At 41.7% G+C, this 26,945-nt stretch overlaps 1 protein-coding gene across 2 annotated transcripts; it reads right to left on the minus strand.

Moving 5' to 3' along the window:
* Positions 1-1,625: 1,625 nt before the first annotated feature.
* On the minus strand, positions 1,626-24,571 carry PPP1R17 (protein phosphatase 1 regulatory subunit 17). Of its 2 annotated transcripts, XM_006041946.4 has the most exons (6): positions 24,435-24,571; positions 18,734-18,840; positions 14,900-15,052; positions 13,452-13,604; positions 6,177-6,287; positions 1,626-4,685 (listed from the first exon to the last, which is right to left on the minus strand). In XM_006041946.4, exons 2-5 carry the CDS (start codon positions 18,813-18,815, stop codon positions 6,208-6,210), a joined length of 468 nt encoding a protein of 155 aa, XP_006042008.1. In that variant the 5' UTR covers positions 18,816-18,840; positions 24,435-24,571; the 3' UTR covers positions 1,626-4,685; positions 6,177-6,207. The 2 variants fall into 2 exon arrangements, with proteins under 2 accessions (XP_006042008.1, XP_045022352.1); XM_045166417.1 differs by lacking the exon at positions 1,626-4,685 and having other exon boundaries at positions 4,999-6,287.
* Positions 24,572-26,945: the final 2,374 nt, after the last annotated feature.

The following is a 26,945-nucleotide window of genomic DNA, read 5'->3' on the forward strand; positions in this document are numbered from 1 at the left end:
CCACTTGCTTCAACTGGAGAAAGCCCACACAAAGCAACAAAGATCCAGCACAACCAAGAAACTAAATATATAAAATTTTAAAAAGAAAAAAAAAATCATCCCCAAACACTGGATAATGGAAGCATGACACTTCTTTTTTAAAAAATTTTATTTATTTTTATTTATTTATTTTAATTGGAGGCTAATTACTTTACAGTATTCTGGTGGTTTTTGCCATACATTGACATGAATCAGCCATGGGTGTGCATGTGTTCCCCGTCCTGAACCCCCATCTCACCTCCCTCCCCATCCCATCCCTCAGGGTCATCCCAGTGCACCAGCCCTGAGCACCCTGTATCATGCATTCAACCTGGATTAGTGATCTATTTCACATATGATAATATACATGTTTCAATGCTATCCTCTCAAATCATCCCACCTTCACCTTCTCCCACAGAGTCCAAAAGTCTGTTCTATACATCTGTGTCTCTTTTGCTGTCTCACATATAGGGTCATTGTTACCATCTTTCTAAATTCCACATATATGTGTTAGTACACTGTATTGTTGTTTTTCTTTCTGACTTACTTCACTCTGTATAATAGGCTCCAGTTTCATCAACCTCATTAGAACTGATTCAAATGCATTCTTTTTGATGGCCGAGTAATACTCCATTGTGTATATGTACCACAGCTTTCTTATCCATTTGTCTGCTGATGGACATCTAGGTTGCTTCCATGTCCTGAGTATTGTAAACAGTGCTGTGGTGAACACTGGGGTACACGTGTCTCTTTCAATTCTGGTTTCCTTGGTGTGTATGCCCAGCAGTGGGATTGCTGGGTCATATGGCAGTTCTATTTCCAGTTTTTTAAGGAATCTCCACACTGTTCTCCATAGTGGCAGAACTAGTTTGCATTCCCACCAACAGTTTAAGAGGGTTCCCTTTTCTCCACACCATCTCCAGCATTATTATTTGTAGACTTTTTGATAGCAGCCATTCTGACTGGTGTGAGATGGTACCTCATTGTGGTTTTGATTTGCATTTCTCTGATAATGAGTGATGTTGAGCATCTTTTCATGTGTTTGTTAGCCATCTGTATGTCTTCTTTGGAGAAACGTCTGTTTAGTTCTTTGGCCCAATATTTTATTGGGTGGCTTATTTTTCTGGAATTGAGCTGCAGGGGTTGCTTGTATATTTTTGAGATTAATTCTTTGTCAGTTGGGAAGCATGCCACTTTTCTATGGGATTAAGGGGCTTAGGGAGAGCAGGATAGGCCATGGTACTTGTTTTCTTTCTGAGCAGATGCCTTAGAGCAATGGGTGTTGGCTGGTATGCCTCAAGCCCTTCCTATGTGTGATGGTTTGTTTCAGTGAATGTGAAATTCATTCTTGTTCCAACTACTGTCTGTCAGACAGAGCACAGAGCCGCATGGTCATGCAGTGGGATAGGGAGGGAAAGCAACATGTGACTGGGGAGAGGATGGAGGAAACGGATCAAGGAAAGATCTGTGTTTTCTGGCACATGTGAGACCCTGGCATCATGAGATTATAATAGTGCTGATCAGGGGAGGAAGAGTTGTGCCAGTCACTCAGCAGTGAAGGACAACCTCATCAGCATGAGAAGAACTGTGGGAAGTCTTCCTTTTTGAACTTCCTGAAATAGGTATTCTTGTGTTATTAATGTTCATCTTTTAATTCCAGCAATCAGTTTTAACTTTCAGGACTCTCAGTAGCATGTATCTTCTTGAGTGCTGGGGGTAACTGGGAGCCGCAGAATGTTCAGGGGGAAGGGAATGCCAGGCTGCCATAAGGAAGCCTTTCTGGTAAGATGTTAGAGAAATCACAGAAAAGAGGACTCAGATATTTAAGATTTCAGAACCTACATCTACCACTGGGCTCAGCCTCTCTCCAACTCCACATCCTCCCCACCTCATCCCCCGGTTTCACACACATTTCCAACTACTGTCTCCTAATCTGACTTTGTGTACATCATTACTGCTGTTCAGCAGCCCAAAGCTGGTAATTGAGGATCAGTTTGGTATAAAAACTCTGGTTATAGAACCTCAGGAGGGGCACAATCTTAACTCTACTTACGCCAGAGAGCATTTCAGACACTTTCCTTCTAAGGTGATCCCAGGACCCATGACAAGCCCGTAGGAGCTACCCTGGGTACCTGGCAGCTAGGAGCTGCAGAAGGTTGCACACAGCAGTCATTCTTCCATACCCAACTGCCAGGACCACAGCACACATGAGTACAGAGGCCCGAATTCCCATCCTGGCTCCTCCTCTATGTCAATTTCCTTGGTTGTTTAGTTTTCTTATAATTGCTTTTGAGGATCAAATGGGATGATAGAGGAAAATGATTGAACACATACGAGGGCACAGAGCACACTCTTCTTTTCATTAAGGACATTATTTAAGTAGTGACTAAATAATACATTTTGCATGTTTTTCTGAAGTTCTAACACTTAATTGCAAGGACATGAAAATTTGTGGTTCACTGTTTTTCATTCAACTCTCAAAGCTCACATTTGGCACCAGATTGGAAGAGTGATGTTGGTTTGGTTGAGCCCAATTATCTTCCATTTTCTGCTTCTTCTCAACAAGTCTCCTGAAAGATGAGGAATCTTATCTTGGAGGAAGGACATGCTACTGCAAGTTAGGAAATAACCTATCCTTCTCTTATTGAGTTTTCTGAGTAACTCACACTTAGAAACTACAAGTTTCAAGGGAGCTTCATTCACACTAGATGACAGAGAGTCTACACATCCATCCTGTAGCTAGGGAAAGTAATTGCTCCATCAACCTACTCTCACGGCCACATGCCATCTCAGTCTATCCCTGTTTTAAGAAAACAGTATGGACAACACAGGCTAGGGAGGGAAAATTCATTTAACGGTGTTTAAAAGGAAACTCTGCTTGAGTCCTTTGTGGTCCCAGCCACATCTTGTCAGCATCCGCCTCTGCCTTTCCAGGTGATAATTAAGCATTAGAAGCTGGCTATGTGAACTCATCACAGATTCAATGGACATGAGTTTGAGCAAGCTCAGGTGTTGGTGATGGATAGGGAAGCCTGGCATGCTGCAATCCATGGGGTGGCAAAGAGTCGGACATGACTGAGCGACTGAACTGAACTGTGTGAACTCAGAAAGCAGCTTTTAAAGAAGATCTGGATAAATGAAGACACCAGTGCTGTGTGGGTTTTGTGAAAGACAGCTGAGAGTTTCCTGTCTAGTCCCTCCTCCTCTCAGGCAGCCTGGGCTTGGGATAGATGCCTTCAGAGTGAACAAAAGGCCAACTGATTTACCAATTCTGTTGGGATTGCCTTTAATTTGGGCCTTCTTTCTGAATAGGCTACCATGTAATGCTCCTATTTTCTTAATATGACAATTATTTAGCTGGAGGGAAGTTATTCAAAACGTGTTGAAAACTACTTTAATCCGAATGTAACTGTAATCATTAAACTTCTAATTTACCTGCTCAGAAAAGGGCCACATGCATCAGGGAAAGTGAGGGAGACTTGGCTTCAATCCAAATTGCCCAGTAACATCCAGAGTTGCTGAGATGTTCTGACTAGCATTGTCCCTCACCATTTCTGTGAGTGCTTCTTTGAGGCTGGGAGTATTACAAAGACCATCTTCCTGGAAAGAGGAGGACTAGTCTTTCAGTTAAGGGGACAGGATCTCCCTCTTGAAGTACTTCTTCAGAGGCTGTGATTAAAGTCCACATAACTGCTACTGACTTAAATACCAGGCAATGGGGATTTGGCAATAGAAAAGGTACAGTCCATATTCTGAATACATCTTAAAACTATCCTGTTACAGATGAATAGAGCTTACTATACCCTTTGCCATTTGTTATTAATACCTTATGTAATTCTCAGACTGTGAAGGTAAAGTGGGGATTATTGCCTTCATTTTCAAGATACAGAGACAGACTCAGAGAATTCTAAGGTCTTGCTCAATGTTGCACATTCAGGGCAAGAACTCAAGGCCTTTGTCTCTACAATTGCCAGTCTACTTTCCACCCCATTCCAGGAAGTCAGAAATGAGGAGGGCTTTTCTGAGCACCTGCAAGTTTATTGAGCACACCCTGTGGGCATGGCTTCAGGTATGCCAGGCATGTACAGAGAAGCTGACAGGATGATAGTTCATCTGTGTTTTCTTACTAAGAATCCCCTGGTGCTGATGTAATCCTATTTATCTAATACCTGTAATTGCATGTTGCTTTTGAAAGATGTTATGGTGGCTTGTTTCACCACTTATGCTTCAACTAGCATCCTGGCTGCAATTTTATTCCCCTCCTCCCAAAGCTGTGAAAGTGGAGTGACTACTGGGATCAAAGAGGGAGAGATCCTTAGGGACTCAAAGTAGGGATCATCACCAGGGGTTCCAGACTCAAATGTGAAGGCTGGAGGGTGAAGTCAGAGGGAGAAATACATGTGGTGGGGCAGATGGTGAGCTGGAGAATGTATTTTCTCCTAAAAGGACTGGTGCTTAGCACCCACTGACAGTCACTGTGCTTCTAAATCAGGCTCAGGTGGCCAGATCTTGAGGTGTTTTTTCAAGAGAATCTGGAAATCTAGGATTTTATGTAAATTCTCCTGATTGGATTATTAAATATTAATGGTTGGTTGAAACATTTTAAAATCTCTGTGAGTTAAAAACAAACATGACAATTCTCAAGTCTCTCTTGCAACCTCTTCTTCCTGTGGAAAAAAATAGGATATTTTAGGAGAAATGTGCACAGAGATGCATCCTGTTACCAGAAGCATCTTTATTACTAGCAGGGTCCTGCATCTTTTCCATGTTTGTGAGAAGGACAGAAAGACAGAAAGGATTAACAAACTGATAGAGTCAGAGTGTTGGAGAAGGCAATGGCACCCCACTCCAGTACTCTTGCCTGGAAAATCCCATGGATGGAGGAGCCTGGTAGGCTGCAGTCCATGGGGTTGCGAAGAGTAGGACACGACTGAGCGACTTCACTTTGACTTTTCACTTTCATGCATTGGAGAAGGAAATGGCAACCCACTCCAGTGTTCTTGCCTGGAGAATCCCAGGGACAGGGGAGCCTGGTGGGCTGCCGTCTATGGAGTCGCACAGAGTCGGACACGACTGAAGTGACTTAGCAGCAGCAGCAGAGTCAGAGTGTAAACAAAACTTCCAAATGATTGCTTTCAGCCAGCATCTCTTTGAATATCCACCCTAATACGTTTGAATAATACCTTTCATCTTTCCTCATGTCCATCACCCAGAGGATGAGGCCCTTGGGCAGAAAGCCTTTCCACCGCATCCACAGACTGCAGGCTGCCACCAGGGTTATGCATCGACTCCTGCTTACTAGCCAGCACTACACCTTCCCCTCTCACCCATGAAAGCTCACTGGGGTCTAAACAGGTGAGACTGCCAGAAGTGCAGGAATGGCCTCCCATTGATCTTATATAACTTTTTAAAAAGTAAATTCATCGTGAATATTGGTATTCTACCTATCGTTAGTAAAGGTTCATTTGTGACACAACACACAAAATTTCAGGTCAATATGGTTAAGTTTTTAAAAAATAACTAGGGTATATCGCTAAGCTCTCCAGATAGATGAACACTCTCTATGCGTGGTGTTTTCAGCCAAGGCATGGTTGCCTAGGTTGACTCTCCCAGCTCACATACTACTTACACCCTAAGGGGTATCAGTTACAAGGCTCTTAGTTAGGTATGTAAGCAGAGACACTTGGACTCTTGAGAGAGGATAAAAGAGATAAAAGACTATGTTCTCCAAAGCAATCAGTGGGTTAGAACCCAAACATTCTCTCCCCTAATTGGCACGAGGGAACCCCCACTTGAACAGGTGCTGAATGATGTGAAGTCAAGTCCATGTGGCAGCACAAACCAAAAAATATACAGTTCCCATGCTATCCATGTTCTTTGCTCCATGAACTGATGCAGGGGCTGAGCACTAAAGCTTTCCCTATTATCTACTAAGTTTAAGATGGTCTGCTTTCTTTCCACTTTTCATCAGAAAAATGAAAATTCAAGCAGTGGGATTGAAACTAGATCTAAGAAAGAAGAGACAAAGAGGTGACTGGCGATCTGATATAGTGTGCCTCCTGGGGAAAAGGTGCCTGGATGTTAAAGGTGGACTATGACAAAATGAGAGCATTCACAAGTCTATTTTTTGCTAGATTGCCATAGGGAACCAATCTAACCTATTTACAAGTGGTCTCAGGGGAAATATCTTTAAATAGCTATCTTGTCACCATCTTTCTCATCATCTTCCATGATCACTTTGGGTCTCTCGTCCCTGAGCAGTGTCACACCTGAAAAACAAAGCACAGATCTGCAATTAAGTGCCTCTAATTAAAATATTAGATGACTTTACAGCATAGACAGTTCACAGGAGCATGGCAACCCCGAAAAGTTTTAGTGGCTGCAAAGCTAACTGCTAAAGATGCCAACAGAGAGAGAGAGAGAGAGAGGGCGCTGAGTGGCCTTATTTGGCTTTCCCAGAGGAGCTGTGGCTCAATGAGAATACTGCTCTGGTTAGAAGAGATGCTCAGCCTGGGAGCCACAGGCAACCTTCACCCATTTCTCTACATTCTGCAATTATGCTTGCAGCAATTAGGATGGAAAACGTACAAATTTGGGAGTCTAACCGCTTTGGATTTCTCATTCTACCACTCACTTAATCTGTACTGGGCCAGGTTACACTTTCAGACTGAAATTTTCTTGTATGTAAAATGAGGACATTAATACTTATATTAAGGGTTATGGTGACAATTAGATAAGAAGTGTGAAATAATGCTTAACCCAGTGCTACACCTGTGAGCAACTTAGTGTTTCCTTTGCTTGCACAATTTGCTAGTTTATTTTCCCTTAGAAAAGAACTGGTAAACCTCATGAAGTCAAACTACACATATTTTACTAACATCTGGGGAAAATACTGAACTGAGACTCTGAACATGCCATTTCCGAATGTCAGTGCTAGTCGACTGATAACGTTCATGTGGTTTAGAGCAAAATGAGAAAATAAGAAAAATGCAGTGAATTTTTTCATACAGCTCTATGGTTCTAGTTTAAAAAATTGTCCTTTTTTAAAAACAATTCTTTCTCTTCTTTAAGGGATCAAAATATTCTTTCTTTTATGAAGTTTTAGAGATATTCGATGGCTGTATTTTCAGCATCCTCACTAGGCAAAGCTCAAAGTTGTGATCCCTCTTTTAGACTCCACAATATCTTGCTTTAAAAGTTTACTGATCTGTGGAATTCAGAAGCCTGAGCACCATTTTCTGGACTGGTCAACCCAGAAAAGGCCATTCAAGGTCTGGGTGGTTCTGCTCATCCTGTGAGTTATGAAATGGGGTCATTTTAATAAAAGGAAAGGGAGCTGTGATCCAAGGCTAGTCCTCCACGCTATCATCTTACTCCATCAGCTTTGTTTTCCCACCACTGCCTTGCACAATCCCCCACCCCTTTCCGTAATTAGAGACCTTTCCATTCATGAAACATTTCATAAAGATCTAAACTTAAGGGAGGAAAGCTGTGCACCACAAGAGGCCTTTTTACAACACTGGACTCCATTCAACAGTGGCAAATTAATGAAAACTATGCTTTGATCTTAATGACTATTCATTTGATTCAATCACTAGTTTGTTCATATGGGTTCTTTACCAATTAGCTGATATTTATTGGAGGAGAAAAACAATTTCAGGAGTCTGGTTGAAACTAAGGCTTTTGCATAAATCACTTATGAAACACAGTGGGAGATATTTTCTCTTATATCAGCCACACAGAAGTTTGAATTTTTATTTGGAATGTATGCTCTCTTGGTAAGAGAACATAGAGTTAGCCATGCTGAGTTCCCAAGTATCCCATCCTTCTTGCCTTGATATTTCTTCATATTAATCCAATTTTGGGTAGATTCAAAGTGGACAGTCAGTTCAGTCACTCAGTCATGTCTGACTCTTTGCGACCTCATGAACTGTAGCACTCCAGGCTTCCCTGTCCATCACCAACTCCCAGAACATGCTCAAACTCATGTCCATTGAGTTGGTGATGCCATCCAACAATCTCATCCTCTGTCGTCCCCTTCTCCTCCTGCCTTCAATCTTTCCCAGCATCAGGGTCTTTTCAAATGAGTCAGCTCTTCGCATCAGGTGGCCAAAGTATTGGAGTTTCAGCTTCAGCATCAGTCCTTCCAATCAACACCCACGACTTATTTCCTTTAGGATGGACTGGTTGGATCTCCTTGCAGTCCCAGGGACTCACAAGAGTCTTCTCCAACACCATAGTTCAAAAGCATCAATTCTTTGGCGCTCAGCTTTCTTTATGGTCCAACTCTCACATCCATACATGACTACTAGAAAAACCATAGCTTTGACTAGATGGAACTCTGTGGACAAAGTAATGTCTCTGCTTTTTAGTATGTTGTCTAGGTTGGTCATAACTTTTCTTCCAAGGAGCAAGAGTCTTTTAATTTCATGGCTGCAGTCACCATCTGCAGTGAATTTGGAGCCCCCCAAATAAAAGTCTCTCACTATTTCCTTTGTTTCCCCATCTATTTCCCATGAAGTGATGGGACCAGAGGCCATGATCTTTGTTTTCTGTTGAGCTTTAAGCCAACTTTTTCACTCTCCTCTTTCACTTTCATCAAGAGGCTCTTTAGTTCTTCGCTTTCTGCCATAAAGGTGGTGTCATCTGCATACCTGAGGTTATTGATATTTCTCCCACCAATCTTGATTCTAGCTGTGCTTCATCCAGTCCAGCATTTCTCATGATGTACTCTGCATATAAGTTAAATAAGCATGGTGACAATATAAGCCTTGACATACTCCTTTCTGTATTTGGAAACAGTCTGTTGTTTCATGTCCAGTTCTAAGTATTGCTTCTTGACTTGCATGCAGATTTCTCAGGAGGCAGGTCAGGTGGTCTGGTATTCCCATCTCTTTAAGAATTTTCCACAGATTGTTGTGATCCACACAATCAAAGGGTTTGGCATAGACAATAAAGCAGAAATAGATGTTTTTCTGGAACTCTCTTGATTTTTTAATGATCCGCTGGATGTTGGCATTTTGACCTCTGGTTCCTCTACATGTTCTAAATTCAACTTTCTGGTTATTTTTAGTATCCTTGACACCAAGTTATACAAGCATCTGGGCAGGGGGAAAAAGTACTGAGATTTCAGGGAAGGGAAGAGGTCAGCTCTTCCCAAAGTAGGCTAGGCTTTCCACAGGGACACAGGAGATAATTTCAAATGGAAAGTGAACTAACATTTATATTAGTGTAGTTAAGCATTCACTTTAATGTCTTAGAATGAAAAAAAAAAAATGTGGTAACTTGTCACAGTCTTGATTTCATGGATCTTTGCTTAGGATGAGGCTTAAATCAGTAGCATTTATATGTCATCTCTATGTTCTTACTCTTAATGCTTCATTTTATTGCCTTTGGTCATTTAAAGGTGAATGACTTTTGATAAACACTAGTCTGGTTTAATTGGCTTAACTCGATCATGATCCTCACATTTTCCTGTAGGAGCTAAGGTGTGTTATCAATGCAATGTGCTTTAGAGCTGGAAAACTTTGCTTTCAGTGGCCATTCATTCAGTTTGGAGCAGGTAACTCAACCTGTGTGAATTTCAGTTTATTTATCTGTAAAACTGGAGGAAACATACATTGTATCTACCACAGGAGGTGATTCCATCAATAAAGATCTAGTCCAACATTCTTTTTGGCTTCAACCACACCTTACATGAAGACTTCCTTGGTGGATCAGATGGTAAAGAATCTGCCTGCAGTGCAGGAAACCTGGGCTCGTTCCCTGGGTTGGGAATATCCCCCAGAGTAGGAAATGGCAACCCACTCCAGTATCCTTGCCTGGAGAATTCCATGGACAGAGGAGGCTGGTGGGCCACAGTCCATGGGGCCACAAAGAGTCAGACATGACTGAGTGACTAACACTTTCACTTTCACACCTTACATGAACCTCTGTTAAAATATTTTTCACATTGTAGGAATTGCTGGACAAGACATCTGTATGCCCACCAAATTATGAGAGTCTCAGAGGATATTCTAATATCCAGCACAAGACTTGGAATATAGTAGGGATTTAGAAAATGTTAACTCTTTCCCTTCCACTCTTTCTGTAGGCAAGTTTAGGGAACTTGGCTACTTCTCAGAACTTGATGTGCTTTTAAGGCTGAAGCTGTCAGTCCAAGATCTCTAAAGTGTCAATTAGCTCTGCAGCAACCTGTCTTCAGTTATGATCCCAGCCAGAGCACCATCCAAAGGTGGTCACCTGCATCACAGATGTGTGTGGATCTAAGGCAGTCAGACCTAATATACCACCATTCCTGGTCAACCACACCAGAGACAGTGCTCTATTCTCGGCAGGACAGAAGAGACATCAGTTTCAAAGGACACGTCTGTCTCCTTTCTACAAGCACAATATTGAGCTTTGATCTCCAAGTGTTCACAGTTCATGGGTCAGTTACCTAGGAGGCTTCTATTAAAGACTTTCAGCCAAATTGTTCATTACTTTCTCTGGTTTCTTTTGCCACAGATCTCAGCTGAAGATTCTTAAGCGGATCTTGGCTACTCAGATCTGACCAATCCCAACCCAATTCTCCCTGCCCCTCAGCTCTTTGGCCTTGGCAACCTCGGGTCACACTGAAAGCAAAGCTTGGGCTGGAGAGGAAGCCCAAGATGACTCCTTACTGCTCAGAGGAGTTGTCTGATGGTTGGAATCTGTCACAAAAGCTCATTAACCTCCAGGAATGAAGGTAGTTAGCTGGAAATTTAAAGGAGAGAGTGAATCCTTGTCCAGCCTTCCCTTGCCAAGGGCTAATGAGAGGAGATGTCTCTGGAGAGCATTTTTCTGCAAATTCCTCTCAACATCCTTATTAAAACCAATGTGAGTCTCTCTAAACATCTGCTGAAGGCTCTATCCTTATCAGCTTAACTAACATTTTGATTACTGCCAAATCTTTAGATACTAAAAGGCTCTTCAAAAATAAAGTACTTTAGCTAATATGCTAATAAAAGCTGGGATCATAGAACACGATAATTGCAAATACTTGCAAGATAGAGATTTGCTGATTCAAGGAATTCAATAATGTGTATAGTCTATGAATATACAGCAACCCCTCCCCCAACACTCTTGTGTACTCTGCACAGTTTGATAAACATTTTTTATTTGTCCAGGAAGCTTGTTCTCTTAGAATATTGATTTTGGGATGTAGGGAGCCTCCACTGCCGGAGAAATAGAGCTCAACATTTTAGGAAGTTCCTTGAATCAGCAGCTTTCCATGGAGAGGTAAAACACTGAGGCTAGAAAAGTTCTCACCTTTAGAGATGGTTTAACATCTCAAAGAATATAATGTTGAAAAGAGGATGGAGGCGAACTATTGTTTACGGAAGACTTTCAGTAAGCCAGGAAGTGTGCTAGGTGCTTTATAAACTTTATTTAAGTTTTTTAACAATGTTGGGAGATGGGTTTTATGGTTTTTCTTTGAGAGATGGATAAAATAAAGGAGGCTCTTCTAGTTTATGTTAGCTGCCCAAAGTCATTAAGCTAGAATGAAGCAGAACCAGAGATCAAGCCTACACCTTTCTGACTCCAAAACCCATGTTCAATGCTGTGTACTAAAGTAATTCTCTGCCCATAAACAGTTTTGTTCCTCTTCCAAGTCTTCCCCTAGAAGGACTTCAATAAAAGTAAATACAAGAATGAGCAGAAAATAGTCTCCTAATGGAGAACTTGAAATGCTGAATCATGATTGCCAAATAGAATACCAAATCAACAGATACTTATGGAGTGGGGGCTACATAGGAGGGACTGGACCAGATATCAAGGTCAATACCAGCAACATAAGGCAATCCCAGGCCATTTCTAATGACTTCATCAAAAAGTCTTAGATGTAAGTCAATTAAATAACAGCTACAGTAACAGCAACAAGAAAGATAAGGACAATACTAAAAGAGAGGGCAAAGTCTTGGTATTTGCATATCCAGCTCAAATTAAAAAAAAAAAAGGTTTAAAATTAAAAAGATTCATTCTGGACTTGGAGGTGTCTGTTGGTAGAGACCTAGAGCTGGCTGTCGTAAAAGGTGACTAGACATGGACAAAGGCAGAGCTTGGAGGAAACACGTGATGGATTTGAGGATCAAGGGACAGGTAGGGATGCATGAAAACTATGAGAAGCATGGCTAAGGCAGATTCACAGCCTACGGATGGGTCCTCGGTCCATTTCTCCAGACAAGTGCCTCCTCATGCTTCATGCCTCTTTGCCTGGCTTTTCTCAGAAATCAGTGACCGTCTGCTCCCCTGATTGCCTTTTTATGATGTCTTCTGAGCCATCTTTCAATTTTGTTATTAGATGAAATCATGGGAAAACACAGTCTTATAATAATGACTAAATCTCATTGTCTCCCAAAAGTGTCCCTTCTGGATTGCTGTAATGCTATAGGTCCAAACCATAGCATGATACAATGAAAAACTGCTCACAGATGAGACAAACCTGGACTGGAGCCCCAGCTCTGTCACATAACAGTGTTTGATCATGAGCATAATTTGATCCATTCATCAGTCCTTCTAATCATCCCACCATCAATTAGTTAATCAGCTATCCATCCATCAATTTCATCAACAAAAGATTTTAGAGTAGCTAAGTTACTTAAATCCTCTCTCAATTTCTGTATCTGTAAAGTGAGATGATATCTATTTCATTGTGTTATTCAGTTGATTTTTTGAAAATCTATGAGACATGCCAAATCCAGTACCTAACATTTAGTAGGCTTTCAATAAACGTTAGTGCATTTTCTCCTCTGCCATTCTCCCACCCCAGACTATCTATACAAAACAAACACACACACTCCCATCTTACACTGTGACCATGACTTACTTGTCTCATTCCCCAATTTCCCAACTTGTACCTAAAATTCTCAGGGACAAAACTATATCTCACACACTGGCTGCCCTATAGTGTGGGACTGTGCCCATAGTTCAGCAAGACTTTTGGTTTGATTTGACTCACATAGAGAGAGCTATCGTTATTTTTGCAGCTCTCTCTCTCTCCCTCCCTCTCCCTCTCTCTCTCTTCTTTTGAGGATTTGGTCAATATATCCAGGTGTTTTGGGAGAATCAACCATCAGTCATAGGATGCAAGATCCCTGGGTGACTGGGGAGGAGGGTATTTAAATTCTTTTCAAGGACCCACTGACATTTCTATTTTATTGACTCAGTGGATCTGACCAGTTCTGCTGAAGCATGAGTTATGCTCTGATCCTCACCCAGCTCCAAGCCAGCCCCAGGGAAACTGCCAAGGAAGGCAAACCTGAGAGGCAGCAGTAAATACTCCTCCCGTGAATGTTCCTGCGAGACACAGACTGCCGGGCCAGGACAGAGGCTGAGCCTGTGGCACTCCAGATGGTAAGGCTCTAGACCTGTTCCCATCACCCCTTGCAAATGCCCTGCACCAGCTCTTTTACCTGCTGCAAAGGGGGACACATGCAGGGCAGGTGTGTCTTTTCTCCTTGGCTTTTTCTGTTCCAGGTCAGTGTTATGAAGAACTGGACTCATTTTGCCCTTTGGTTGTATGTCTTGGACATCGTATCTTGTAATTAAATGTTCTGAAAGGACGTCTGCATAGTTAGGAGAACAGAGGGAGAAACAGGGTGAAACACATATGTCTCAGAACACAAGGACAGTGTGTCCATATTTGCACATGCATCTGGTGATGTGCAAACATCTAATAATCAACTTTTCAAATATCTTAATAAAAGCAGGTTCTTTATCATAAGAATTCATATCTATGGAGGCTATACGAGATAACATGCTTTATACAAAGGGTTTTTACATGACTGATTTCATTTTAGCCTCACAAAACCATGAGGTTTTTTAATACTACCACTGTTACTTTGCTGAAGAAAGTGAGGCAAAGATGTGCTGGAGGAATTGAGCTGAGTTTTGTCTGCTGCTGAAGCCTACCCTTGCTAGAACGATGGGGCATTTGCTGTTGCATAAGCTACGTGCTACTATGTTCTTCACTGGCTTAACTAGTTCTCTGCTTCCACCACCTGCCTCTGCTCCCCTCTTCTACACGTGAACGTTCTCTCCATTATGCACAAACTCTCTAAAAACAGCCTCCTCTAGAAAACCAGTCTACAGTTCATAGCCCAAACTGAGCTCCCAGGGTCCTTATCTGAGGCCCTCCTTTATGATGTTATCTCTTACTGCATATTTCAGCTGCTTATGTGTTTCTCTTATCTCCGTTTTATAAAATGGAAAGTTTCTTTCCAGAAAGGAAAAGTTCTATTTCTTTTGTCTCCCTAAGAGTAGGTTGTGAATAGAGAGGACATTAAATAAATGGCCTGGAAGGAAGGGGTAGAGGAAATAAGACAAAACTTTTGGAAACAAGAGAGTGTCACAAGTCACATGCATGGTTGTTACAGAGACTCATTAGCTGTTCCCAAGACTGTTTTGTTCTGCTCCTGGCTCAGACCTGGGCTGCATTTCTCAGCCTCCCTTGCAGTCAGGTGAGGAAGTGACTGAAGGAAGTGTGTGCGTCTGCCAACCCTCCATTCTGTCTGCCCTGGGTCTGCTGGATGCCCCTTATGGTGACTTTAGAAGCCAAGTGCTGATGGTGTTCATTGTCTTGAGTTCCTGAATGACTGTTTGGAGCAAAGCCTGCTTCTCCACTCCCCCCAGCTTCCACTGATGAGAGAAAAGTAAACTTGTATTCTGTTATTCACTCATATTTTAGAATTTATGTGTTATAGTGACCCTCCTTAGAGTAACTAAGATAAACACAGAGACTGTACTAATGATTGAAAAATATCGAACTATTTAAGGGGGAAAAAAAAATGTAAGATCCATGTGATCTAGAAGCCAGTAGTTCCCTTTTACAGACATGCAAACTGACCTCATTGTCCATTACCTGGTATGAAAGGTGGAACATGCAGGGCTGGTGTGTCTTTTCTCCTTGGTTTTTTCTGGTCTGACTCAACATTCAGGGTAACTTGTACATTTTTCCCCTTTATAGGCTTCTTTTTGAGATCACAATCCTTAATAAACTGGTCTGAAAGATCATCTGATTTTGACAAGATACAAAGAAAAAAAAAAGAATATGACATGAGCAAAGGTTCAGTCACAGACTGGTTGGTTTATAGTTAAATCTGATGGAAGGGAGGAATCTTTTGATCTGAAAAAGAAAAGCATTTATTGATTGTGGCCTCTTCTATGGAGGACTTTGCATGCACAGATATATGCAATAAAAGGGAAAAGTAGAATTTTGTAAAACTCCAAATGAAGGGAACTCAAATGGGATGGATAATCAGGGCAAAGAGGAACTTTAAAATACACTTAAGCAAGCCACAGAGTGGATTTAAGTTACATTTCAGATTGGGAAACAGATTCTCTGTGCCAGAATGCTCCTCCTGGATTTTCTTTACTCAAGCCTTGCTCTCTTTGGAAGGCCCAAGGGCCCGTAGGGAGCCTTATTCTCTCTTTGGTCTTACAGCAAGGTTCTGTCTATTCCTCACAGCTTTCATTTCTACGGCTGGTCAAGTCACACCAATGATTAAGGCTTGCACTTCAGCACTGGTCTTTACACTGCCCCCTGGCTTTACAATTCCCCTATTTACTTATCCGAACCCAGGCCTTCTTATCTTCTTATTCATCTCCTTACACTCCCCACTCCCCAGCGTTACCTCACCAGAGCCTTTGAAGTCTGGATTCGGCATCAGGCCCGTCAGATGTCATTGTATACAGTTAATTCCATCTGATACCCCCGTTGCCCATTAAGGTATTTTCTCTGCTCTGTCTTACTCCTCTGTGCTTTGGTTTCTGTGGCTGTGCTTTGAGCTCCTCTGTCATTGTTTTAGCACTTCATTCCCTAATGATCTATCTCCTGAGCTGGATAGAGCCTTCTTGGAGGTTAAAGGTTATACATCCTTTCGATAATTTTATTCTTAGTTGTGTTCCCCACCAATAAATGCATGTTGAAACAATGATTAGGTGGAGTTAGACTGATATGAGTTAAAATTTTGACTCTGTTTCTTGTTAGTTCTGAGAACTTGGCAAGAATTTCCTTTTTTTTTTTTTTGTGGCAGGGGAGTCTTAATACTTAGGAACTTTAATATTCTCTCAACTTGTAAGATGGGGATAATATTAAATAAATGCTTGTGTGTGTGTGAGAGAGAGACAAAGACAGAGAGAATTAAATTTGTTGATGATGGTAAGTCATTTGATACATTTGATATATTTCAAATACTTAAAAAATGCTCACTCTGGCCAATGCTAACCCCCAATACTTTCCCAAAGGCTCAGAGGAAAGCCCAGGCCTCTCACCCCACCCCATCTTTATCTTACCTCACTAATTCTAGTCCTGCATGTCCTTTCTCATTTTATAAATATCCACAGCATTTTTACTCATGTAACACCTTTAAAGGATAATCTAGTTATTATTTATGCATATGTTTTCCCTGCCCTCTTTGATGACAGGTGTCTTGTGTTTTATCTCCTTAGTAACAATGAATAGATATTTGTTGAATGTATGCTTGAATGAATGAACTCAAATATATTTTGTGTAAAGAGCTCTTCTGTTAGGATTCTAAGAAGCTGCAAAACAATGAAACTATCTGTTTTCTCTGGAAACTCACTATCACCTGGATATTGCCTGGCTAGATCTATAATTATGAATTAAGTTGGGGAAATTTAGGGAATAATTGGATCTTTTCAACCCCTCTTCCCTCCCTCCCTTCCTCTTATCTGTCTTTTCTTGCTTTCTCTTTCTTTTTTTAATGAAAACATTCAGGTGAGCATCTTTAAAACGTGGAGGATTAAATGTGCCAGACATTTTCACTTTAGTTTTATGGGTCTAGACATAGCCTGTGTCATTCATTCATTTATTTATTCAACGAATGTTGATTAAGCTCCTACTATATATGCCAGACATTGAGCTAGGACTAAAACTAGAAGTAAAACATACTTTGTTTCCAAGTTACTTATGGTCTATTGGACATTATATCTGGATGACTCTTTGTTTTAGAAAACCCAAGGTGGCTCAGCAGTAAAGAATCCATGTGCAATGCAGATACCTCAGGCAACAAGGGTTCGATCCCTGTGTTGGGAAGATCCCCTGGAGGAGGAAATGGCAACCCACTCCAGTATTCTTGCCTGGGAAATCCCATGGACAGAGGAGCCTGGCGGGCTGCAGTCAATCCATAGGGTCGCAAAGAGTCGGACACAACGGGGTGACTGAGCACACACAAATATATGTGAGGAACGTATCACCAGACATATTTAGTAACCATACATCATTATGCCTGCACCATCAAAAGATCATAATACATAACCAAAAATGAAATAGCATCATTCTGTAGCCAATAGTAATAAATATTTCCTTCTACCTAGGAGATTTTAATAATTTCATCCAATCATTTCAATTTAATAAACACTTATTTAAATTGTACTATGTGTAAGGCATTGGCCTGTATGATTTTAAGTTTCTGTGCACACAGGAAAGGAGATGAAAGGGGGACTTTACTGAGTGCTACTTATCAACTTGGTGATTTCACCTCATTTTCATGTGTGGGATAGACCAGTACCTTCTCCTATTCGTCAATGCCTGTGTTTTACTAGCTGTTAAATACTCTCACCATTCTAAATAAGTTATCTCATTTAGTTCTTATATCATGCCCACAAGGAAAGGTATTTTTAGCCATAATTTGTAATGAGGAAACAGGTTTAGAAGGCCAGCTAAAAGGCTAAAGATTCCACTGTTGGTAGGTTATGGCAACAGGGTTAAAACCAGGTTCTAGAGACTATGTATTTCAATGCCTGGCTGAAAATGTAATTTCAAAACTTTATTACCACAGAGCACAGTTAATCTCCCCCCACATTATACATACTATAGACCTTTGCTGAATGAATGAAAGTAGCTCAGAATGGGTACTGCCCAGCTGTGGGGTCTCTGGAGGTACAGGCTGGCTATGGACCAGTCACGGGTCACCATTCAACCCCAGGGTGCCACTCATGGCCCCATACAGAGAGCAAGACATTTCCTTCAGTTTTAACTTTTACTTCAAATGCATTTCCCAGATTTTTGGAGAAATCCTGAGTACAACATATTTTGATAGTAAATGGGGAGAAGGGAGAGGTGGTGGGGGGCGCGGAGTCATAACCAGGCGAGGCATAAACAAAGACTATGAATATGCAAAAGGCCCATCCATCAAAAGTCTGAGTGTCTCATTTTTAGAAATGGGTAGAGGCAGAAACGTTTCTGGTATTTTCATTACAAAGGTTATGCAGAAAGTCAGTTCTGGAAAGGAAACAGATTGACAATAAAGCAGAAAAAGGCTATTTAAAATTCTGTCTTGATAGGCAAAGAGAGATATTTGAAATATTTTATTGGCACTGCACGTGGGGTGTAAGTGTGTCGGGAAATACTGGAAACAAGCTAGACTGCCACTCTCCATTTATGGCCTCAAAAATGCTCTGCCTGGGACTCTGTCAGACCCGAAAAAGAGGACAATGCCTCTTCTCTCTTTTTTTAAATTCTAATGAACTTCTCTCCAGTGCTTCAGCTAATATTTACATGACAGACCCCACAGACCCATGAGCTATTTGCCTGTCCATCTGGTGCTGGCTGTCACCAGAAATCTCAAACTATCGGGTTTCAGGGAACCTCCCTCTGACTTGCTTGCAAACTGAATGGCAGAGACGCCCCCTTTCTGATTTTCACCACTGATATTCCCACTGTAGCATTTACCTAAGTGGCCGCAGCGAGGGTCTAGCTTGTCCAGTCTGTCTTCTGAGAGCTCCAGAGGCTGCATTTGCTCAGTAGACATCATCAAAGGAGAGCAGGTGTGTGGATTTCTTCTCCAGCACCACAGAAGTATAGAAACAAGACCATTAGTATGTCTTCTGCTTATTCACTCACTTATTAAATAAGTATATTTATTGAACATTTATTGCTATGCTCTCAATTCAATCCTATTTTTAAGTCTGCTTTTTCTACTTAGCTACTAGAAGTTCTAAACTTAACATTTAAGCCAAAATAAATGAATCACACACACACACACACACACACGGATTTGTCAGTAATTGTCATGTATCAAATGTTCAATATTTGCCATCTTTCAGAAGTACTGTGCGAGTTTTAGAATGAACCCTTATAAAGTCTGAATTAGAAATCAGTTATCTGGGAGTTACAGGAAATCTTCATTAAATCTTGCCTGAATTTTTTTTTTTTTTTTTTTTTTTTTGGGTGAGTTCTGCAAAGTAGGATTATGCCTACTTCACAGGTAAGAAAACTGAGGATCAGAAAATTAATTTATTCAGTTACACATTTATTAAATAGCCACTCTTGGATGTATCTCTATTTCTGCAAACTTCCACTAGTGACCCCAAGACTCTTGAAATAGTGGTTCCTTTGAATCCACATTGAACAAGGTTTCTGATTTTCTACCATTACATGCTTGTAACTATGAAGTACTGAGACTTCTTCCCTATTCATATTACAATTCTTGTAGGAAAATATCCAGGTCTCGAAATAGATCTTTATTATTTTCTCCCTAGAGATTTATGACATTAGAGCAAATCTGTTGCCTCTTCCCCCACCCCCCTGCCTTTGCCCATCTTTCCTAAACCGCAAATCCATTGAACTTTTCAGAGCTATTAGTTGTAGCCATTGTCTACGAGGAGTAGAAATTCAGAATGGACATATGTCAGGTCTGAATGAGGAATGCATTAGATGAGATTTATAGGAAATCTTCATTAGAGTCTGCCTATCTTCTATTTCTTTTGGATAATTTATTACTCATGTTCTACCATAGCAATAATGGTTGGAGAGGAATACTATTTAAATGACCCAGTTTGTCCTCTTTTCTTGAGATTCTTGGATCACCGGTATGCAGAAGAATACACACACCAACTGTGTTAACATTTCAAGCTCATAGAATTAGTTCAACTCAGTTGTCTTCTGAGGAATAAGCCAATGTTCTCTGGGAAGGCTAGAGGGCTTCTCCCCCTACAAGCTGAGATCATTGTGGAGCAGATGGAGCCATTAACAGATTACTTGAGCCAGCTTTTAGTGTCATTCTGAGAAGACTGACTGCTCTGAGTGACTTCAGCAGAAATCAATTCGGACCATTGTTTTTAGTGTTTGTATGGAGACTGCCAATTCCCTGGAACCATAAGGAAGTACACTGCTAACTTGGGAGGCCGGTTCCTACCCGCTTTCCTGAAGAAGAAAGCTATGGGACCGTCATTCGGGATGAGGGGACTTAGGGCTGAGGTCTGGAGGCAAAGTCATCAAATATGGACTGTGCACCTACTCAATCAATCTTTCATCTCTTTGGGCAGAAATTTATGGGCTCTTTCATAGACTTTGGGCTGAAGGTCACCCCATGCAGGATCTAGTTAAAATATTCATTTTCTAGAAAAAGGAATGGAGACTCAAAGAGCTTAAAATAACTTACAATTAATTACATACTTAGAGTCAGAATCATCACTTGAACCCAGACCTCCTACCTTCTACTCTAGGTCCTCTCTGGCGGGAGTACCCGCTCTTCTCCAATCTATGGTAAGCTGGTCTGTTCACTTGGATCATATGGCTGCTCCTATGTGCTCAATAACTGGTTATTTAAGTTGAATCTGAGCTTTCAAGCCAAATAGATCTAGGTTAAATCTCAGTCTTTTAACTAAAAGCTATATGACTTTGATGAAGTGACTAAATCATCATGATGTCATGAGGATAGATGAAGCCCAAGTGCAATACAATCATTTCTGCCCTTTCTCCCTACAGGCTGCAGCTTCTGTGGTAGAATTTGCCAAAGTCAGCATCTTACTGGGGCACCCACAGACTGGTACGTGGGGACGTATGTTCCTCTCTGTCTCCCATTCTTAGCCTCAGTTTTCTTATCTGTAGAATAGACTTAATAGTAATGATCCTGTAGAGTTACTGTGATAATTAAACAGTAGCTCTGTGCTGTAGGCATTGAATTGATGGCAGTCACTGTAACATAACATTGTCTATACCTTCCTAGATATCTAGCTAAGGAAGACCTGCTGAGGAACTGAAAAAATTCGAAAAATCATTGACTCATTTTCATCTGGAAGTTGAACCATGGGATGGCCAGATCTCATCTGAGAAAACTGGCTCTCACAGTACAGGACTTGAGAAAGAGGAGGCTGCCCTAGGCGGGTGAACTGTGTGAAGTTCAGAAGTCCCTGGACAAGGCAAGGCTCCCTAGTGATTAGTCATAAAACTGACACATGATTGCTCCTCAAGACAGCACCTAGTATCTATGGGGGAAAACATCACTATTTTAAATCAGTGTGAGTGAAAGAATGATGGTAAGCCTCTGTTTGCAGGGGTCTGAGAGATGATTTTTCACATTTGGGATTTTACATCACAAAACTACCCTGTGCTGGGCAGGGATGTGTTTTGCCCATGGAATTAGAAGTTACTTTTATTGTGGATGATGTCACTACAATCTTCTTGGCAGAAAACCTTCACAAAAAGAAAGGAACAAATACACAGAAGAGAGATTTGGAATTAAGCAACCCCTTGACTGAGGATTGTCATTTTTTGTGCCTGTTTAGTACATAATAGAAGATGTTCTCCATCTCTTTATTCCCTCTGCTTTTCTACCCTCAGTGAGAAGGGGTGCTCCAGATAATTGAGCTGCTGTGAATCAGGAGCTGGCCTCATTCTCAAACTAGGAAATGGAACATTTCTACTTCCTATTCCTGACTGTGCCCATGCATTCCTCTCTTGAATTCAGTCCCCACACCAAGCATGACAAATGGATGTTGCCTTTGTCATGCTGTCCAGGAAAGCTTTCAGCAGCTCCCTCAGCAGCTCCCTGTTATTTGGGAACTTTCTGAAGCATCAGCTCTTTCTTTCATACCTAAGCACCCGGTGGGCTAGGGACTGAAGACATGCCTTAAGGGCATTTTATAAACTGTTTTCTAGTCAAAGATTTGCAATTCTTTAGCATTCTTTTCCAGTTTTTGGTTCAGCGTGGTCTCTGAATTTTAATACTCACACAGTGACAACTCTAACTACCACTGTGATTGTCAATATCGGCCCTCACCATCTTCTGAAAAGCTGGGGCTACCTGTGTGGTGGAAATCAGGAAACTATGATTATGTAGCCTGTCCAGAGGGGTCACAGGAAGTCCCAAACCACAGGCATTACTTCTGCAGGAAAAATGCGAGCATTCATGCTAAACTATAAAATCATTTATCTTTCATGTCAGATTTTGCTACAGAATGAATTTATGTTGACTTTAACAACAACAACAATTTGGTTTTTAGATTTTCCCATTAGAGAAGAAAGCATGGGTCTGTCTGACTTTTCTCCTTGCTGTTTGAGAGAATGTGGTTGGATTGGTGTAGCATGTGCAAGAGACCAGGTGACGGTATTTCAGGGGTTTGAGGAGGTTTTCAGGACCCTGACCACTCAACGGTTGTAATTCCTCTTGCTAATTCTCACATTGTTCTTCTCAGAGACACACTTGTAACTACAAATGCAATTGAGAGGAGCTACATTAACTGATGTCATTACCTAGGGGTTATTCATGACAATGATGTCTTTCTCTTTTGAGAACAGAAACAGAAAGGTCTAGGGAACTGAGTTGCAGGGAAGGAAGTGCATGGTTGCAGGACAGGCATGCCAAAGCAGCCTGCGGAAGCCGAGGATGCCTGGAGGGACCCTAACTCCACCAGCTCAGGTGTGTGTGAACAGTCGCTCAGTTGTGTCTGACTCTTGTGACCTCATGGGCTGTAGTCTGCCAGATTCCTCTGTCCACGGGATTCTCCATGCAAGAATGCTGGAGTGGATTGTCATTTCCTTCTCCAGGGGATCTTCCCTACCCAGGGATCAAACCCACATCTGCATCTCCTGCATTGGCAGGTGAATTCATTACTTCTGAGCCACCTGGGAAGCCCACTAGCTCAGAGCTGATTCCTATTTCAGGAGGACAGTCATGCTATTTCTGTAGCTAAACAGATCGGTTGAGTATGAGGTCAGAAAAGGCTCTGGGCATTTTGACCTTAACAATGAGTGGATTCTCAGGTGGATGTTAGAATATGTGGTTTAATTCATAGACAGAAAATCCCTCACTGACTGTAAGCATTTGGTGCTGTCAGGTAATATGCTGCTGCTGCTGCTGCTAAGTCACTTGAGGTAGAAACAAATGCTTGGTCTCACTCTCTAGCTGGGTGAACTTGGGAAAGTTATAAGTCCTCTTGGAAACTTAGTTTCCACATCTGTGAAATGGGCAGGGTAGTGGCTCTTCTCCAGGGCTATTGAAAGTAATAATACAATGTCTGTCAAGCTCCCAGTGTATGCTACCATTTCAAGAATGTGAGTTGTTTTCTTTGCCCTTTTAGTCTGCTTCTTGTAATTACAACATGTACATCAAAATCGAACCACTGGAACCATTTTCTTGTCCCATTTCTGGCCTTTTCTGAAGCTATGATGAGATAAGAACAATCCAAAGCAGAACATACTGTACACCACAGGAAACTCTACTTGATGCACTGTGGCGACCTGAATGGGAAGGAAGTCCAAAAAGGGAGGGGATATATGTATATGTATTGCTGACTCATTTCTCTATACAATAGAAACTAACATGACATAGTAAACCAACAATACTCCAATACAAATCAATTAATTAAAAAAATACACTTTTATTTTTCAAAGCAAAACAAAAAAAAAAAGAGAGAGAGAGAGAAAGAAAGATAAAAACGAACTGCAGCACACCCTTTTACAGGCCTTGGGAACATGCTAACACTGATTCTGAGGAGCCAGGTGACACTTAGCTAAGTCATGTGATATTCTAAAGAATTTCCCTATATTAGTCAGGCTTGGATTTACTTGACGGAATAAAAAGTTAGAAGGTTATGTCCACAGCCCAATGTGATATCTGATTAATGTACCCTCTGGTTATATAAAAATTCATATCTTTTATCAAACCTATTTTTAACCTGAGGGCTGAATTCAGGTCAAAAATACCACATTTTAAAAATCAAATTTGTTCCTTTAGAAGACCTAAATTTGCAGTATTCCTCGAGGAATGACTGTTACTCAAAGTAGGGCATAGAAAGGTTTTTTGATTAGGACACTCTCAGCTTTGGAAGACAAGCCTCCCCACACTGTTGTGTGAATACACAGATATACTTGTGTTCATGGGAAACTTCACAATTTAATTTGTGAGGGCTCTAGTTTTTACAGAACTCAGGACTCCACTTCTCTTGGAAAAATGATTTGAAAGTGGTAACTTTCCCAGGTCCCCATCTAGCCCCGGCTTAGTTTTGCTCCAGAAAGTACCCTTATCCTTCACACCCCCTGTACCACCAGCTGCAGCCTTCTTTGTCTTAGCAACCACAAAACAGTAACTTACTGGAAACTTGCTTTTCTCGCCGTAAATGTTCTCAGAGTAAAGACCTGAAGCACTTACCAGGCAGTGCAGGTGCTGAGATGAGAAGGCAAGGGATGGGAAGGAAGCGCTTCCTCTCTGAAGCTGGGCCGGCTCCTCAGTGGCAGTGGCTGCTGCTGCCCGTCTCCAGCTCCTCTTATCAAGGGACCAGCTGCCGCTGTTGCCATGGGGATGCTCTGTTTCTCAGGCGCCAGGGTAAGGGGGATGGAGAGGGAAAGAGGACTCATCTCACAGCCACTGCTCCCAATTGTAATAATTGTCCATTACGAAAACAATGCACAGAATAGTGCTTTGAGTACCTGGTGTGCAAGAAGTCCAGACTAACCATCTAGGTCCTTTAATCCCAGTAACAACCCTGCATGTGCATGCTCAGTCATGTCCAACTCTTTGTGACCCCATGGACTGTAGCCTGCAAGGTTCCTTTGTCCATGGGATTATCCAGTCAAGAATACTAGAGTGGGTTGCCATTTCCTCCGTCAGGGGATCTTCCTGACCCAGGGATTGAACCCATGTCTTTTGCATTGGCAGGCAGGTTCTTTACCCCTGAGGCAACGACAACAATAACAACCCCATGCATAAGAATGTTTTGACCTGACTTTACAAATATGGAAGTTTAGGCACAGAGAGTTTAAGTGACTTGCCTCCAAATTCATGGACCCTGGAATCCATTTGAATTTAAATTCAGAGTACTCTCACTACCTGCTGTTGCATCTTAAGAAGAATAGTAGCAATTGCTTTGCATAAGGCTTCCCACTGCCAGGCACTCCAGGCATATCAACTCTAACCCTCATAACAACCTTGCAAGATAAGTTGCTGCTGTCATGCCCAGTTGCTGTCATCATGCCCATCCTACTGATGTGAAACCCAGGGCCCATGTTCTCACTTCTAGTACAGGGTGAGGCTAGGGTTTGAACTAGGCATTGACTGCTAGAGTCCATGCTCTAAATCAGTTTGCAGTCCTGTTCACCAATGAGAGTGTTTTAGAAAGAAACAGAACATAACAAAGAATGCAGCCATCACTCTACAGGTGGGGTGTGGAGGGCAGGGCAAATCTGCTCCTTCAAAGGAACTAAACCATATGTTCTAGTGTTAGGAATCCACACTCACTCCAGAGAAGGCTTAGGGTCAAAGGGCATTTAAGCCAGTGTGTGTTGGGGGGTGATGCACTGTCAGATGGAAAGGAAGAGTCCATGTTTTCCATTAGCTCACTGTAGGAAGGTCCTGTGCTGGTCGGAGGAACAGAAGGATCAGGGGTTCAGTCTGGGAGGTCCCATAGGGGTCAGCACAGCCTGGAAGGGCTTGAGATCCCTGAGGGCACTCAGGAGGCTATCCACCAATGTGGCCCGAAAAATGGGTTCTCACAGAAGAGGTCTGGTTGCTTTCCATGCACGTTGTTTTCTTTCCTTCCTGAGGATGCATGTGGCACAGGGTCCTGAGAAGCCCCTTGTTGGCTTCATCTACCTGTTAGCTACCAGTACTGAGCTAGTCAATGTCTCTGATATTTGCCAGCATCCCAGTCACAGAGCAAGAACCATAGTAAATTCATTCTGAGGTTGGCTCCTAGACTGAGAATTTCTTCACATGCATGGTAATGAATCAGTAGACAGTAGGCTTCCCTGTTTGATCCAGCTTGTCTTGGCCCTTACGGGAAGCTAGGAGAGAGAAGAAGGCTGCCGAAGAGTAATGCTCCTGGCTAGGAAAGGAGATCCCCCTGGATGCTGGGGAAAGTCTCTAAAAGCAGTTCTTGGTTCTGAACTGCCTGCTTTATCCTCTTACCAACAGCCTTGTTGGCCAGTGGGTTAGCAGTATCTTCATCTGCAAACCTAAGTGGAAAAATTATACTTTCTTCCTATCTTTTCAATTCTTATTTAAAATTAAACTCTTTTTTGGATTTAATTGTAATTTCACATGCAGTCATAAGAAATAATACAGAAATATCTGTGACCTTTTATCAATTTCCTTCAGTGTTACTATCTTGCAAAACTATAGTACAATGTCTCAACCAGTGTACTGTTATGGGTACAGCTGAGATACAGAACAATTTCATCATCCCAAGGCTGCTTCATGTTAGCCATCCCTCCCCTTCTCTTCCTCACTCTTCCTGCCTTAACCTACTCCTTATCCCTGGCAACCATTAGCCTACTTTCTATTATTTTGTCATTTCAAAAATGTTATGCAGCTAGAACCATACTGTATGCAAATTTTTGAGTTTTTTATTTATTTATTTTTAACTTAGCATTGTTCCTAGGGATTCATTTAAGTTATTTCATGCATCAGTTATTTATTCCTTTTTATCATTGAGTAGTATTCCATGGTATTCACCTGTTGTAGAATATCAGGATTCTACCTGGTGTTTGTGTGTGTGTGTTAGTTGCTTAGTTGTGTCTGACTCTTGGTAACCCCATGGACTGTAGCTCACCAGGCTCCTCTGTCCCAGGAATTCTCCAGGCAAGAATACTGGAGTGGGTTGCCATTCCCTTCTCCAGGGGGATGCTGGGCTATTAAAAATAAATCTATTATGAACATAGATGT

Source organism: Bubalus bubalis, chromosome 8, assembly GCF_019923935.1.
Source record: "Bubalus bubalis isolate 160015118507 breed Murrah chromosome 8, NDDB_SH_1, whole genome shotgun sequence".
Lineage (NCBI taxonomy): Eukaryota > Metazoa > Chordata > Mammalia > Artiodactyla > Bovidae > Bubalus > Bubalus bubalis.